The 16,580-nt window shown below is 47.2% G+C and overlaps 1 protein-coding gene across 3 annotated transcripts in view; it reads right to left on the bottom strand.

Moving 5' to 3' along the window:
- The window catches only part of Nedd4l (NEDD4 like E3 ubiquitin protein ligase), a 336,845-nt gene that overhangs the window by 220,110 nt on the left and 100,155 nt on the right, over positions 1-16,580 (bottom strand). For all 3 annotated transcript variants that reach the window (XM_051163444.1, XM_051163445.1, XM_051163447.1), the window contains exon 2: positions 3,095-3,168. In XM_051163444.1, coding sequence (XP_051019401.1) covers positions 3,095-3,168 — 74 coding nt within the window. The remainder of the gene's footprint in view (positions 1-3,094; positions 3,169-16,580) is intronic.

Raw genomic sequence — 16,580 nt, 5'->3', positions numbered from 1 at the left:
AACCTGAAAATGTCTGAGGCTCTCATGGGAAACCCCTATCTTTACCCTGCTGTACAATCCTGTGACTCAGGGTTTTACCTTATCAGGCACCCCAGGAGCTGCCCTATTCAAAATACAGACGTTGGTAAAAGCCTTTGGAAAATCTTTAGGCCTAGTAACTTCAAGGAGCCCAGACCCACGTTTGGGTATGTACTATCCCTGAACACTTCTCTTTCTGTTAATCCTCATGTTTAAATCTTTGTTAAAATATCTTCCTATGGACTCCAACTCCAGGCCCAGGAGATGGCTCAGAAGGTGCGTACGATCAAGGCTGATAGTGGGTCCATCTGGGACCTATATGATGGATGAGAAAACAGACCCCCATGAAGCTGACCTCTGACCTCGAAAAGAAAGGGCTCATCAGGCTGCTGCAGGTGCCAGTGCAGACTGGTGTCTGCAGCCCAAGGCCCTGCTGCTCTGAGCCAGACCAAGATGCTGACCTGCCCTAGCCTGCACTATCACCGCATCCTTCATCGAAGGAGGAGAGGAGAAGGGAGGGGAGAGAAGAGGAGGGAAGGGGAGGGGAGAGAAGAGAGGTGGTGGGGTATTTCCATGTACTGGTCTAAGGAGGGGGCACTCTGTTTCTGGGTCCCTTTCTGGAACTGATCCATCAGGCTACACTGTCTTTCTAATTTGCATCTTGATTTTTTTTTTAACCAGGTCCCTAAGAAATGTCCTTATTTTCAAACAAATAGGAAAAATTTAGGGCTGAGATTCCTTGGGTTCTTTATAAGAGTCTGAGGCCAATTCCATTACAGTTTTAACTTCAGATCTTAATTAACACACTGAGCAATGGGATCATAATCAATTTCATTTTTTAGATGTCTTTTAAGATTAATAGAGACAAGTAAAAGGAATATTAGAAAGCCTCCAGATAACACATGGACAGATGCTGGAAGGACACTGTGCTGTCTATGGAAGGTAAGGGGTTAAAAGAGGAAAGATGGCGGTAGAACAGCCTAGCAGATAAACCCTTGCAATCCTGACAGCATGAGTTTGATGCCCCAAACCCACACAAAGGTGAAAGGAGTCAACTCCAAAAAGTTGTCTTCTGACTTCCACACACACAGAATAGAATGTAGATACCTACACACAACTTTTTAAAAATTATTTTTAAAGGTCATCTGGGCTGAATTTCGGGGTGTGTGTGTGTGTGTGTGTTTGACAGGATATAAGGTGAAGTTTTGATAGGGATGGAATTTGAGAATTCCAGGAAATGGCAACATTTCAGGTTGGTAGGAGGGAGGATTCCTGGAATGGCTGACAGGGTTTGTCCTGGAACCAGTGACAGGGTTTATCCTGGAAAGGAAGAGAGGGAAGCGCAGGATTTTCCTGTCCCCACCTCCAGTGCAGGTGTCCCTTTGTCAGAGCATAGCAAAGTGGGTCAACCCGTCAGTGTGAGTTCAGTCAGAGGAATCTCTCTCACATTCCCACCGCACAGGCTGCTGTCGGTGCCGTGGGAAAACGCCTAGGCTTTCAGAGACTCATGTTCCCTGGGACCTACCCACCCAGAGAGCCATCGGTTGTTTGAAACACACAGAAAAGAAGAAAACTCTTCAAACAGTACGCCAGTAAAAATATTTCAGTTTTTTTTTTTTTAATTTTTGATAACTTCTCTCAGCTTCATTCTATAAACTCACACACTCTCTTTAGCAGGCAGAAGGCAATGATGTGTGACATGTGGGCAGTCAGACAACAGGGTTGTGACAATGGCAGTAGATGGCTTCTCTGGGGTGTACGGGGAAGACATGGTAAGAGGCCTCATCACGCAGGTCTCTTGTATCAGGCAGAAGTACTGTCATAAGGCCATAGGGCAAAGCACAGGGGGCCGACAGGAACCTGATGACATGAATCTTCAGGAGCCATCTGCCCTCTTTCGAGATCACTCTATCACAAAATTTTTCAAAAGCCCTGGACAGGGGACAGTAGGCTGTCCACTCATTCTTCTAAAACTGCTGACCTGTGTGACATAAGGAAGTAGCTGAACTAGCTGAACAATAAATGAGAAAGCAAGGCTTGAACACGTCTAGGCCTCTGCTGGGCCAAAGCTCAAGAGATCTGTAGTCCGAAGTCTGGTTCAAATCCTTTCAAGCTGTTTTACCATCACCCCGCCTCCTGCCCATAACACACTGCCACACCCTACAGAGAGCCCAAGTGGCCAAAAAGGCCAGGGGATATCACGGGCAGTACTGAAGCATGAATCCTGAGGCACCCAGAAAGCTCCTACTGCTGCCCAGCCAGGGCATCTGTGAGACAACAACAGTCACCAGCATCACCAGTCACCCCATCCCTGCATGCAGATTACACATGTCAAGGACACCCAGTCTAAGAAACAGTGCACGCTTTTATGGCTCTCTAGTTAGGAATTAAAAGCACAAAATAAACCCCAGGAAACAAGCCATCCCTCAGCATCTGTGGAGAACTGATTCTAGTTCTTCGTGTGGGACCCCAAATCTCAGATGCCCATGACACTTTAATAAAATTCAGTGCTGTGGTATTTGCAAATAACCAGTGCGTATCTTCCCATATACTTTAAGTCATTACTCTGTCTCTCATAATGCTTAACCTAAACACTGTGTGAGTCACTGTTGTACTACACTGTTTAAGAGATAATGATTGGGGGGGCACTGTGCATGTTCAACACCAGTATCCTTTCCCCCCCACATATTTCTGATTGGGGATTATCAGAATCCATTGATCCAGAACCAGCAGACATGCTAAAAAGAGGCACAGCCATATTCCTAAACTGAGGAAAGGAAGAAAACCTCACCAGAATCTACTTTCCTCAAGCAGTCAGCCCAAATGAGGGGAGCTGGCTGACTACCATGGTGATGCTGTTAGCAGCCGTGGCTACACACCCATACAAATACCACCCCTGGCCAGCTGTGTCACGCACTAAACCACCCTCCCAGATGGCTCTGCGGAAGCCTCATGGGTGGTCCAGGTGCACACCTAAGTGTGAAAAGGTGTGCACAAGGTCCTAGGGTCAATATCCAGCACCATCCCCCAAAAGTTCACTGGGTTCTCCAGAAGCCCGCAGAAAAAGCAAACATACCTGGCTCCAAATATGTCCTTTTTGGCGAGGTCAATTCCAGAAACAACTTTTACTCTGAGAATACGGGATTCTCCCTGTTAGAAAAGAGGAGAAATAAATAAATAAATAAATAAATAAATAAATAACAAGGTTAAAACCAATCCTCAATAGACAGCTCTCTCAATTCTAACCTTCAAGTCAGAAATTTCCACTCAGCCCAACCCTGAAATATACTCCAGTTCATGCTTGGGCAATTCCTGCTTACAGTCAAGCTCAGAAGGCAACACTGCCGTGCTGCCATGCTAAGACTCGAGCCAGGCACGGTGACATAGTTACAATCCTAGTACTCAGGAGGCAGAGGCAGGAGGCTCACCACAAGGTCCCGGCCCCCTTAGTCTACACAGTGAGGTCCAGATTAGTGAGGGCTATGTATTGAGACTCCGTATAAAAAAAAAAGTCCAAATGGGAGGCTGGGAAGATAGCTCAGTCAGTAGAGTCTGCTGTGGCAGCATGAGGACATGAGTTCGATCCCCAGCACCCACGGTAAAGAACTGGGCACGGTGTGAGTTTGCAATCCAAGTGCTGGGAAAGCAGAGAGAGGCGGATCCCTGGGGCTCACCGAACTGCAAGGCTGGCTGATTTGCTGAATTTACTGGCCAATAAAAACCCAGGTCTTTAAAGAAAACCAAGCCAAACCACCACCACCACCCAGGTCTTTAAAGAAAACCAAGCCAAACCACCACCACCACCACCACCACCACCAGCAAAAACAACAACAACAACAAAAACCAAACCAAACCAAACAAAAATAAGGTAGATGGCATGTTGAAGAATGCCATTTGATGCCCAAACACAATGAAAAAAGACGCGAAGATCCTGGAAACTGAAGCCTCCTGATTAATGAAGCCCAAGCATAATTCAAAGCAGGCAGGGTCATTAACATCAATTCCTTCTGATAGCTGAGTAAATGTTGCCCAGCTGTACCAAGACCACAAACACAGGAGCCACTGAAGTAATATATTCCAATAACCAGGTACCAAAACCACTATAAATAATTCCTCTTTTCAAGTGCATATATTTATAAACGTGGCCAGGGATGGAAAAGAAAGACGTTTCATGTGGTGAAATAGCTCTTTAGAAGCAAAGTGTTCTTCAAAACGCAGTATTAGCAAGCAAAAACTATTCCCTAGTTCCAACGAAAAGAAACTCCTCGGACTGGTCAGTCAACTTTCCACCTGTCTGTCCATCCAGTTGTCTATTTCTTTGCTCATTCTAGTGTTTATGTTCCTCCAATGCACTGGCACTGAACTTGGCCTTCATATAAAAACAGAAGTATGTTCTCCGGTCTACAGGAAGACACCACCACACTGATAGCAGCTGAAGGGCCAAAGGTTGAGGAACACCCGAGGATGGCTGAGGTGGCATAGGAGAAGGGCTGAACCAAGGTCACCAAAGCCTGAGTTTGGGGCACTATTAAAATCAACTGAAATAGAGAACTGTGCATGTCTAGCGTGCCTAGGCAACAAATCAGATGGCCAGTGGGAGAAATACTGGGTTTGAGTTAGGGGCTTCAGAGCTAATCAGCATGGAACGGGAGGCTGGTGGGGACAGACAATGGTCTGTAGAAAGTTATCCAAGGAGAATTAAAAACAGAAGTAATGACCAGGAATGGAGCCCTTGGAACTAAACAATGAGAGAGAAGCAACCAAAAATTCATCTGCCAAGAAAGCTGAGACCTAGCAAGAAAGCCTACACGGTCATGTAATATAAAGGAGAGAAACAGGGAAAAGCCAAAGGTGCATCAAATCTGATACCGGGCCTTTGCTAATTAACCACGGGTCCACTATATGTATTGGCAACTTGAAGAGGTGCTTGCGATGACTTACACCCCAGAGTCTCCCACCCCCGCCCCTCCCCTCTCTCCAGACAGAGCATGACTCCCACACAAATACAGAGGGCAAGGCAAGAATGTAAAGGAAGATATTCTCGGCATGTCTGTGCTGCGGGTATCAGCTCAGTGGTACTTTGCTAAAACTGGGTTCATTCCCCAGCATCCAGAACAATAGCGGTGTTTGACAGTCCCCAAAGGTTGACCAGGAGAGTGAGAGTAAGGGCCTGCTCACCAGGGATAATGTAGGCACCATGCTACCTTAGCGGGACAGCCTCCCGAGCAGTTGCCAAAGTGCCTCTGAGTGCCACTGGGATAAGCCTGACCTATCTTTTATCTACTTATAGATCAGGGGTCAAGAGTGCTTTCTGTGGCACACGGAGTTCTGCAGGTGGAGGCTCTTTTCTGTTTCTGCCCAAGCTGGTCTTTGCTCCTGGTCACATGGTGCCTCCCAGAGCATACTCATATTGAGGGATGGCACAGTGAAACTATTTTTTACATACGGATCAAAATCTGAAAACATACTTCCATAGAATTCTTTGTATGCCTAAAAAGTGTATGTGGCCTGCTAGAGCCTAATGAATAAAGACCAAGCGCTAACCATGTACCTACCGCATGAATGGGTCCATACCTGACCAAAAAGGGAACAGGCAACCTCAGTCTACTGGAGTCAAGAAGTCTCCTAAATGCAGCCATGCTGGCAGTGTGTGTGCGTGCATGCGTGCATGCGTGCGTGCGTGTGTGTTGGGGTGGGGGTGGCAGGAAGGTGGGCAGAATCTGAGGACACCATAATGGGTGGACATTGTTAAAAGAGGTGACAGGCTAGTCACAGGTGCCACTGAAGGGACACCTGGCAGTAAGGGAAGAGGTGTGAAATGACCCTGAGGTAGAGAAGCGAGTGCCCGTTATACCATGAGTGTCACTTATGTTCAACTCAGACACGGCACCTGTAAAGGTGGCTGTGGAGGAGATGAAGGGGTAATGGCTACAATGAAAAGCAAGGGACTAACAGCCGCACGCCACAGAGTAGAAGATAAGCATGCCAGTGAGAAACTGTTCGCCTTCTTTTCAGAACTTTCGGGAATCCAGAATAGAGATTTGTCCAGCAAAGATTATTTGAGTGGGACCTCAACCAAACCATTACCCAGGTCTGAAGAAACAGGCGGGGCTAGTCCGCACCTGGGTTCCCTGAATTTGCATTCCCACTGGGGAAATGGTCTTATAGGGCGGGGCCTACTTCCCAAACTAAGCACAAATCAGGCCACATTTACACAAGTAAATGATGAGTAAACTGAAAGAAAGAGAAAGCTAGGATTTTCAAATGGAAATCAGTTCTCTCACAGTAAATGTGAGGACCAGTTCTGAAATCTAATGCTACAAGGAAGATACTGAGGTCAAGCTGCCTAGTGGCCGGACTTCCTCCCCCTGAGAGCGGCTCCCCGTAAGCTCTCAGTGCATGAGGGCACAGGCCAGCGGAAGCCTGCTGAAAGGATTAGTATCCTAAATCCCCTACAATATCATTCATATGCTTTACTAGACAAAATCTCATTTATGAATCAATCCTTTAAAAAAAAAAAAAAGCAATTCACAGATGAGGATGGAGAGGAAGGCACAGTGAACAGAAGTCCCTGCCACACCAAATGTGAGGGCCTGAGTTCAGCTCTTTAGAGCCTAGGCACAGAGGCCCATCTGCAGTCCCAGGGCTCCTATGGCAAGATGGAAGGTGGAGACAAAACAATCCCAGAAGCTCCTGGAACAGTTAGCACATGTATGCAGTGTTTTCAGACAAAGTCAAAGGCTGTTCTATGATCTCCACAGGTATACCACGGCACACAATGCATATCACCCTCATACACAAATGCACATGTACTGACCACACACATACACACACCTCCTCCTGAGAGATCTTTAAAGTCACAGAGAAGTATAAAAACAAACAAAAAATATCTTGAGGTTGGAGGTCAACACTCATTTTCATCTGGAAAAAAAATCTAAAAGAGCCTCTACAACAGGCAGCTAATTCCATTCAGTGATCTATCCTATTATCATTTAAAGGGTATAAACGGGCTGGAGAGATGGCTCGGGCAAACAGGAAAACCTGAGTTGGGATCCCTAGCACCCAACATATGTTTAAAACAAAAAACAAAAAACTCTGGGTACAGCAACACAAACCAATTCTGTGAGAGCCTTAGAGCCCTAGTGTCAAAGATAAGGCACAAAGACACAAAGGCACAAAGGCACAGCCCTCCACACATGTACCTGCACACACATGTGCACACGTACAAACATGAGGTATCAGCTGCCCGGAGTCTGAATTCCAACCAGATCTTGAACTAGGGATATTCCCATAGTCAGTTCTCCAACCATTAGGCCCTGGAACCAGGACCATGTGGAACCTGACCCTCAACCTACTCAACAGACCTCCAGAGTCAGCCCCCTTCCGGTGCCAACTCACCTACCACCGTGCCCCCTTACCGCTAGCCCACTGATCTAGAACTGCTTGGAGCTCCAACCAGCACTTGGATCAACAGGCTGCCCAACCCTTAACAGAGACACTCCTTGCAACAGCTGGGAATTAACACAGAGTCCCACAACTAGATAATGTGCAGAAGGAGACTCTGGAACAGCTGGTCCTAAACAGGATGTCTTTATCAGACCCCTCCCTCCTCAAGACTCAGGCATCTATGTGACAGAGGAGGTAAAATAACTGAACTGAACGCACCAAAGGTAAAGGCTGACTCCAAGGAAACCGTGTCTCCCAGATACAACAGGTCTGTGCACCTACACACTGACAGAGACTACAGCAGCACGCACTGGGCCTGCATAGGATCAATCCAGACAAAAATCCCAGCCTTGGGAAAGAGGAAATGGACACAAAGTCCCACCCCTAACCAAGAAACTGTTTGCAATTGAAAACTGCTAAAAAGGGGGGGAAACAGTTTTCTCTATTGGAGTGTCATGGGGTTTATCAACCACACTCCAGGGCAGGTACTATGCCCAGGAGTAGTTACCCAACACAAATAGCAAGTTGTTAATAAGCTGTTTGCCTTTTCTACCTGGACACATAGCTAGACTACTTTTCCCAGCCTTCCTTGTGGTTTCGGAGACATCACATGATGAAGTTCTGGTCAATGGAATGTAGACAGAAATCATGATGCCAGTGAATTATAGGCCATCCTTACTGGACACACTCTGTATCCCCATCTCTCTACTCAAGGAGAGTAAAGAGAAACCACACACACACACACACACACACGTGTGCACACACACACACACACACACACACACACACACACACACACTTGCGCGCGCGCAGAGAGAGAGAGAGTCTGTTGTAGCAGTCTTTCTATACAGAACTTACTGTTTGTTTGTTTGCTTGCTTATTTGTTTGAGGCACTGACAGGGCTGAAAAGATGGCTCAGTACCAAGGAGAAGAGACTCAGAGCTGAGCCCAATCACTGAGCCCACAAGATGGCAGTAGAGAACCGACTCCTGAGCTGTCCCCTGACCTCCACACACCAGCCTTAACATGGGCAAATCTGTCATCGCTCGTGCACACACAAAAAGTCAATGACATGTCTATATAACAAAGTATCTAGGAAAGAGGCCATAATACCAGTTACCTCTGATTAATGGGCAGTGTCTTCTTGTTTACGTGTGGTTTTTTTCCTTTGAAACATAAAATATTTCTTTTTTTTTTTTTTCAATAAATAAACATTTGCCTGAGGTTGTAGCTCCACAGGGCCCTTGCATGGCCAATACCACAAAGAATGAAAGTGGGAGAAACTCAACTTTTGCAGAAGTCTCAGAATATACAAATGATATAGGAAATTTAAGAACATAAGTCACAAATAAAGGGCCCATCCAGCTTGCTGCATTTCTAAGATGAATAAACAGTAAAGATTTCTTATCTTTGTTTCCTCAGAATGACAAACCTAAATATAGATAAGCAGCCGTCATCACGGAGCACAAATGTGTGACTAACTTACCACATGCAGCGGGCCCGCAGGCTGAGGGACTGGACTTTCTGAAGCATGCTATTACTTTCATAAAATCTATGCACGATATTTGCTCCTTGTTTACAACCTGAGTGGAATCAAATGTTTAACTGAGGTAACTTGGCATTGACAATAAAACTATTATTCAAAGACAGACGGTACAACGCAGAAGGAAGCAGGTATGGAAGAGACCAGGCCAAACTCAGCTTTGCACATCTCCTGTTGTTAATCCACTGATCTGCATCACTGTTATACAGCAGCGGTAATGCCGGATACTTTGTGTGTGTGGCTTTCCTGAGCACTCATGGCAAGCGTTTGAAATGTTCTTAAACCGTACAAACCTATCAAAATCCTCCTCCTGACAAACAAAACACACATTTCAATTCTGCCCAAAATTCCCAACACTGGTACCCACCTTTTCCCCTATGACTTCTTCCTGAGACACTTACTGCGTATCTAGTAGTGTTGTCTACAGCAGCAGCTGCTGTCCTGAAAGAATGTCATAGCTGGGCTGGGAAATCATGTTCTTCTCTCATGGGGAAACAGTGTGACCCCAGGTTTCACATATAGCAGCTGTGCACACGGATAAGGAAGTCCTAAGTGGAGGATCTCGATATCTTGGCCATTATCCTCTGAATTATTTATGTACTTGTCTTCCCTACCCTCTGACATAGTCGTTAATTCTAGTCAGTACTTGTGACACATGTGGACTAAAGGAAGCCACCAACACCCTTCTCAACCACAAACTGCATATGTGTCATGCAACTTTAGTTACTTTTTAGAAAAAGCAAGCTAACATGTGGAAGCTGCCCACCTAGCATGCAATACCCAAGAGGTTATAACCTAGCATGCAATACCCAAGAGGTTATTGTTCATTTTTTCATTCATCTTTGTATCCCTCCCCCAAACCTCAGACAAAACCTTGTGTTATATATTTCTAGAGAACTTTTTTTTTTTCCTAAACAGGGTTTCTCTTGTACTCTGGCTGTCATGGACTCACTTTGTAGACCAGGCTGGCCTAGAACTCACAGAGATCTGCCTGCCTCTGTTCCTTGAGTGCTGGGATTAAAGGCGTGTGCCACCACACCCGGCTGACTTTTTTTTTTTTTTTAAGAACAGTTCTAGGTTCATAGCAAAAGTGAATGAAAGGTACAGAGATCCCCTACAGGCTACCTACTTCCCTATGCGACTCACGTACAACCTCCGCCACCATCAACTTCTAGCGTCTATGATGCGCATGCGTGTTACCACTGATGAAACTATGAAAACCCATCAGTGTCCTGCTGAATCTACAATTGCCTTTAGTGTTCACTCTGAACAACGCGTAGTCGATGAGTGTGTACAAATAAGTGCACCCTTCCCCAGCTACATTTTCAATAAGAATCCTAAACATCCCCTCCCCATAGCACACATATTCCTGTCATGGCCAATCCTTCTGCACTCTGCCCCCCTCCCTTTCTGTCTCCTCTACCCTAACTCCTGCCCACTAAGCCTTTTCCACTCATCACTTCCATGGTGGGTCTCAGGGCCATTCTGCCAGCTCTCTGTGACCGCTCCCCTCAGTTCTCCGCTGTGACAACCTTAGTCACATTCACCCACTGTATTCAAGACATGGCACTAGCACCGAGAAGGCACCGACTGCTGACCTGGGCGCATCGCTCTGCCCTCTGACATCCAGTTGTGGAGTTAGATAAAGGCACAGCTATCGTTTCCATGGCAATGGCTAGAAGTGGAAAGGATGAGGGGTAAGAACAAAGGTACAGAGTAAAAACAAAAACAAAAATGAAACTCCTCCACGTACATCCGCAAAAACGGGAGTGACCCAATGCCTGGACTACAGGTCCAGCTCAAAGAATAACAATGACACCAGGCCACAGCTCACAGGACTATCTCCTGTGGCCCATAATTAGCCCGACACAAAACATGGTCAAGTTCAGCCCTACAACATTGTCAATCAGTGAAGACGAAAGGACACTGGCATCTGCAAACTGTAGGGACTGCAGGGCTCCATTCAGCGAAAACTTCTTGACCTTGACTAGACAACAGCCATGCTCACATCAAGTAGGTATGGCTAACAAATAGGAGAAAGGAAGGGAGTGGCTCTCCAGAGCAAGGCTGGCCTCTAATGGACCTGCTCGAGAGGACCGTGCCTTCACAAGTTGTGTAGGCAACATTTAAAATGTGCCCACGGTTCCTGGCACTCTTCTCGTCACTCCCCCAGACAGTAGAGGGCGTGTGCTGAAAGACTCTTTCCAGGAGAATATAGAGAACAAAACAGAATGTGACTTTGAAGAACAGGCTATGAGATGCCCCGTCTCATCCTGACACCTACAACGGGGACAAAAGCAGCTATATGTCATGAGAAGTTTGTACGGAGGGACACTGAGGCCTCCTATTGCAGCCAGGAGATTGAGCTGGCATTATATGTTGACTTTGGAATATTCCTCAAAGGCCGTTGTGTAAAGGCTAGGCTTGTCAGTCTATGGAAGTGCGGTGAGGTGAATGGACAGTTAGGAGGCGGGACCTGTCAGCTTTGCTCACAACGTATTCCCCACCACTAATGCACTACATCACCCCATTCCCAGAACAATGGGACTGAAGCCTCCCAAACTGAGGACTACTTATGTATGTACATATGTATATACAACATATACATGTATTCCCTTTTTCAGTTGATTATCCTTAGGTTTCTGTCCACAGCAGCAGAAAGCTAACATAACTCAAGACTCAAACCCTCAGTTTCGGTCAAGTCGTCAATGTGAAAATTACTGCAGAAGTCTGATCAAGCTCTGGTAGGAGGAGAAGAGGGGAGGAGAGAGGGGAGGAGAGAGAATTAGAACTTTAGACTGGGTTGGAAGCACTGCCCAGTGGAACTCAGCAACCTGCGAACGGGACCAGACTCATTCTAAGGCATGTTCAAGGGTCGAAGCTTCTTCTGCTGTCTTTTTTTTTTTTTTTTTTTTTTTTTTTTGGTTTTTGGTTTTTGGAGACAGGGTTTCTCTGTGTAGCCTTGGCCATCCTGGACTCACTTTGTAGACCAGGCTGGCCTCGAACTCACAGCGATCTACCTGCCTCTGCCTCCCGAGTGCTGGGATTAAAGGCGTGCGCCACCACGCCTGGCTCTTCTTCTGCTGTCTTACAGACCAGCATTCCTGTAAGCTAAGGGTTCTAAAGCTCAGTAAGAGTGATGTCTTGCTGCACGTATACACGTCAAAAATCGCTGTGCACATACAAAGTTAACAAGTGTGACAAAGCCCGGGAATGTGGGGGCTCCACAGGCATGCTGCCAAAGCTGACAACGTGAGTTCAGGTCTCAGGGAACCACTCTACTGAGCTGTCCTCTGACCTGCACAAGTGTACCAGGGTACATGCAAGCATACACAGTAAAGATAACTAAAAATTAAAAGGACTGGAAACCTTCTGGTGAGTCCAGCACAATAACCCAATGGAGTAGCCTACAGTATTCACAGAAAGAGAAAGCAGGGAGCAAGAAAACAGGTAAAATCCCAACTCGGGCCACTGGCCCTTTTTAAGAGAACTGTTGACATTCTGGAAATTTCTCAGAGGAAACAGGCTGTCAGGAAGCTGGAACCAGAACTCAAGTTGACTTGAAAACTGTTGAGAGAAGAATGCAGCTGCCTCCAAGCTCCCTCTGGGGACCCTGGCAAGAAAGGAGAAGCCAAGCTCACAGCATACTCCAGGAGACACTGAATACAAAGCAAGAGAAGTGGTCTTCCAGGAACTGTGTCCAGTGATGAAGGTCTGCTGTGCCAGCCACAGCCATAGCCACAGCCACAGCACCTGCTTCAGAAAATGGCCGTAACCAGCAAATTCTCACTGTTCATCCGGCACTAGTATCACTGGGCCTGCAATGATTTGCACAAAAAAAGAAACCGCAATACTCTTTGGCTCCCGCCTCACATGACGTTTCATCCCGCAAGAAGATGCCTTTGTGCCTGGCTCTGAGTGGCATTCAAAGTTAACCTGAGTTCTTGGCACGTTTCACTTTTCTACAACATTCCACCCGTTAGCTCTATCCATCTGGAAAAGCGAGCTGAGCAGGTGAGGTGAAACCGAGCAGAGGCTGAGGAGGGAGTGCAGGCTAGGCTCAGTACTATGACAAGAAGTATGTCCCCACTGCATCTTAGCGAGAATAAAAGCTCTAAAGGCTAGGCAGACTGCTCAGAGGACCTTGCAATGCAAGTGAGACCTGAGTCCAAATCTCTAGAACTGAAGTAGAAACCAGGTGCAGCAGTGAGTGCCTGGTATCCCAGTGCTATTACGGTGAGGTGTGAGGCAGATGCTGGAAGGCCAGCTTTCCTGGTGGTGTTCACACATGCGCACAACAGGAGACGCCATCTCAATCAAAGTAGTAAGGCAAAAACTAGTACTCAAGTGTTCGGCTTCAGACCTGGGACAAGCAGCTGAGGTGCCTGGCCTCCAGATTCTCCCAGCATCCTTCAGTCCCTACCTGGCATACTCCGCCCTCTACCCTGAACTCTCCAGCCTAGGGGCAGGGCGCTTCCCCTCCCCCAGAGGCTCTTCACTATATAATACAGACATTTGGTTCCTTTCTCTCTGTATTTCCTCTCCTCTCCTCCCTTCCCCTCCCTCCCTCCCTCTCCCCCTCCCTCTCTCTGCATACTTTTCTGTCTCCCCCCTGCATGGTGACTTTCCTGGTCCCGTCTTCGGGACAGGTGAACCCAATGAGAGTGGTTTCCAATAAACCTGCATTTTAATACCTAACTAGTCTTGAATTGGCTCATTTCACCAGTGGAAGAATGCTCATCATTAATGTTTTCCTCTGTCGACATATGGTACCATGACACAAGTATGCCTGAACTCATGCACACAAAGATATAGATGGGTGGGTGGGTGGATGAATGGATAGATAGATAGATAGACAGACAGACAGACAGACAGACAGACAGACAGACCAACAAACAGACATACAGACAGCTCTAGCTAACCCTAGTGGAACAGGAATAGTTCCAGCTATTTGGGAAGCTGAGGCCATAGGACTTTAAAATAAGAGGCCAGCCTGGGTACCTTTGTGTGACCTTGCTTTAAAATTAAAAGGCAAAAAGAGGGCTGCAGATGCAGCTCAGTGCTCCAGAGCACGTCAGTCATGGTGCTCAGGCAGGATCTATGAGGCATAGCTGGAATCCACAAGTGCAGGATCAGAATACATGAAACCCCCAAAGAGCACTCGAGTTTTTCCGAGTGGATGTGGAGCTTTACAGGGTCCCCACCTAGACACGTTAAATTGTCAACGTGTCAGAAATCCACAGCGAACCAGGGCTGAGGGGAGAGTAGAGGGGGCTGTCACGGCACAAGGCCGTGAGAGGAAGGTGCCAGCGAGCGCAGCACTCAAATGGTTGCTTTCTGCAGTTAATTAGAAATTCTTGTTCAGCAGCTAGCTGGTCAAATTCCCTGTAAAAATGTTCTCAAAATCCCCCTTATCAATGGTCCTTTTGTTCTGTCCCTCTAATCAGAAGACAGGAAATACTTTTAAGTTCCTCTGAGATCACTGAGAATCCTCTTGTGTTTACAGTTCTAAAAATGATCATAATAAAACAACGGTGCTGTGTCACAGGCCAAAACTTTAGCTCAGGACCTAAACTTCTGCATTTTTCATGGCAGATAGATGTAAGTGACCTCTGGGGGGGGGGGAGAGACAGACAGACAGACAGAGAGACAGAGACACAGAGGAGAGAGAGAGACAGAGACACAGAGACAGACCTAGGTTTTGGTTGGAATGTATAGTTTAAATAAAAAGTGCTGGAGAGGGGCCAGGGTCCCAAGGGCCCTCAAGAAGATGCCCCCGGGCCTCAGAGGTAAAGAAGTATGACTCTGGTTTGAGTGGCACACATGAGTGTACTGCCCAAGAACCATGGCCAAATATCATGGGTGCCTCTGATGCTAAGGAGCCGGAGCCAGCCTCTGCACAGACGTGAAGGCTCACGAGCTATGGCAAGTGTCCTCACTATGGCTAAACTGCAGTTCATCACAGCCTGCCTGGTGAGCGTGGGCTCAGAGTGAGGCTTTAACTTCCTGACTGGCCCATCTACACAGCTCCCTGCTACTACTTCTCAGGCACTGCACTTCCCACTGGACGGAACCCTCTGGAGGCGTGTATTTCCTTACACTCCAGACAGCCACCTGCTTCCACATGATCAGGCTGATTTTGGACCATGCAACACAACTGACAAGGTTTCTCCCCCATACTCCCATCCTACAGATGGCGCCCAAGTCTCCTCTGCCGGCACCACACATGTTCTCTGCTTCTTTAGCTACAGAGGTTAAGTCTTGAATTTATTCCTATTAGCACCTCATTTGCTACTGGGTTCCTACTTAGAATGTAATTTCTTCCCAGATTCCCTCGTTAAGCAGCCGTCCACACATGAGCTAAGGCTGGAAGCCACTCTGTGTGGGTCCACTGTAACCTGAAAGAAGGCAAGTGGGGAGTCGGGAGTTTCAGGATCTGTGGTCCTGGGACAGCACCTGTGACCTGGGCTTTCCCACTGTCTATGAAGTCACACCCATAGCCAATGAGAAGACGCTTCCGTTGCTCTCTGGTGGATGACAGACATGTGCCCATCCCAACCCCGAAGACAAAACATTATGATACTGCAGATCACACACAGGTGCAGTTGACGACAGCCACTGCTTCTGCAGAACTGCCAGTTTGCTGCTTGCGCTCAGTCGGCTTGCCCTATGGCTATCAGCACAACTACAGCTGTGTTTGAACACGTCCTAGGGGGCCCTATGCCAGTTAAGTTCTTCTTCCATGGCCCCCACAGTTCCCTGCCACTCTCCCAGCCCTTTCTCTCCACTGCTCTCTAAACTAGCTCTCCTCCTGAAAAATGAAGCCTTTGGGGAGCAAGGGATAAAAGGACACACCCAACTTCTCACGGCCAGAGAGCGCTAAGGTGCTCCTAACCTGGCTGGACACAAGACGGTCCTCCCAGATCCTGGCAAAGAGCAAGGCACCTGAGATTGCAGGCAAATTGACCAAATGGTGCTGATGCAACGGAAGGCAAGAGGGTGAACAACAAATAGTGACCGTTAAAAAGGGGGAGGAGTGGCCAGCAAGGATGGCTCAGCAGGTACAGGTACTGTCAAGCCTGACGGGCTGAGTCCGATCCCAGGCAACAGTGGAGGGAGAACACTGAATCCCAAAGATTATCCTCTGACCTCCACATGGGTATCATAGTCTGCGCATGCGCGCGCGCGCACACACACACACACACACACACACACACACACACACACACACACACACACTTTAACAGTGCGCTCAGGATACAATTCAGCCAGCAAAGTGCCCACATAGCAAATTATAAAAACCTGAGTTTGATCCCAAGAGCTGCCAGGAGATAAAAGAAGGAAGACCAGAAACTAACTTCCTTTTCTGATGCAAGTTAACAGCTTTACAACATGCTGCAAGCAGAGCAGGCAAGGATTTCCACCAGCCAGTTCACTCCTCTAGATCAGAAGCTCGCATGAAGTCATAGCCACAGCTGACTTAACTAGAGTGCTACTGTGTCCAGGTGCCAGGTCCTATCAAATTATACCCATCAGAAGCGCCAGCAAGGTCCCAGGGTTATTCACAGGGTTC

This window comes from Acomys russatus, chromosome 20 (assembly GCF_903995435.1).
Source record: "Acomys russatus chromosome 20, mAcoRus1.1, whole genome shotgun sequence".
Classification (NCBI taxonomy): Eukaryota; Metazoa; Chordata; class Mammalia; order Rodentia; family Muridae; genus Acomys; species Acomys russatus.
Note: the sequence above shows the minus strand (reverse complement) of the source record. Positions and strands in the feature narration are given on the sequence as shown.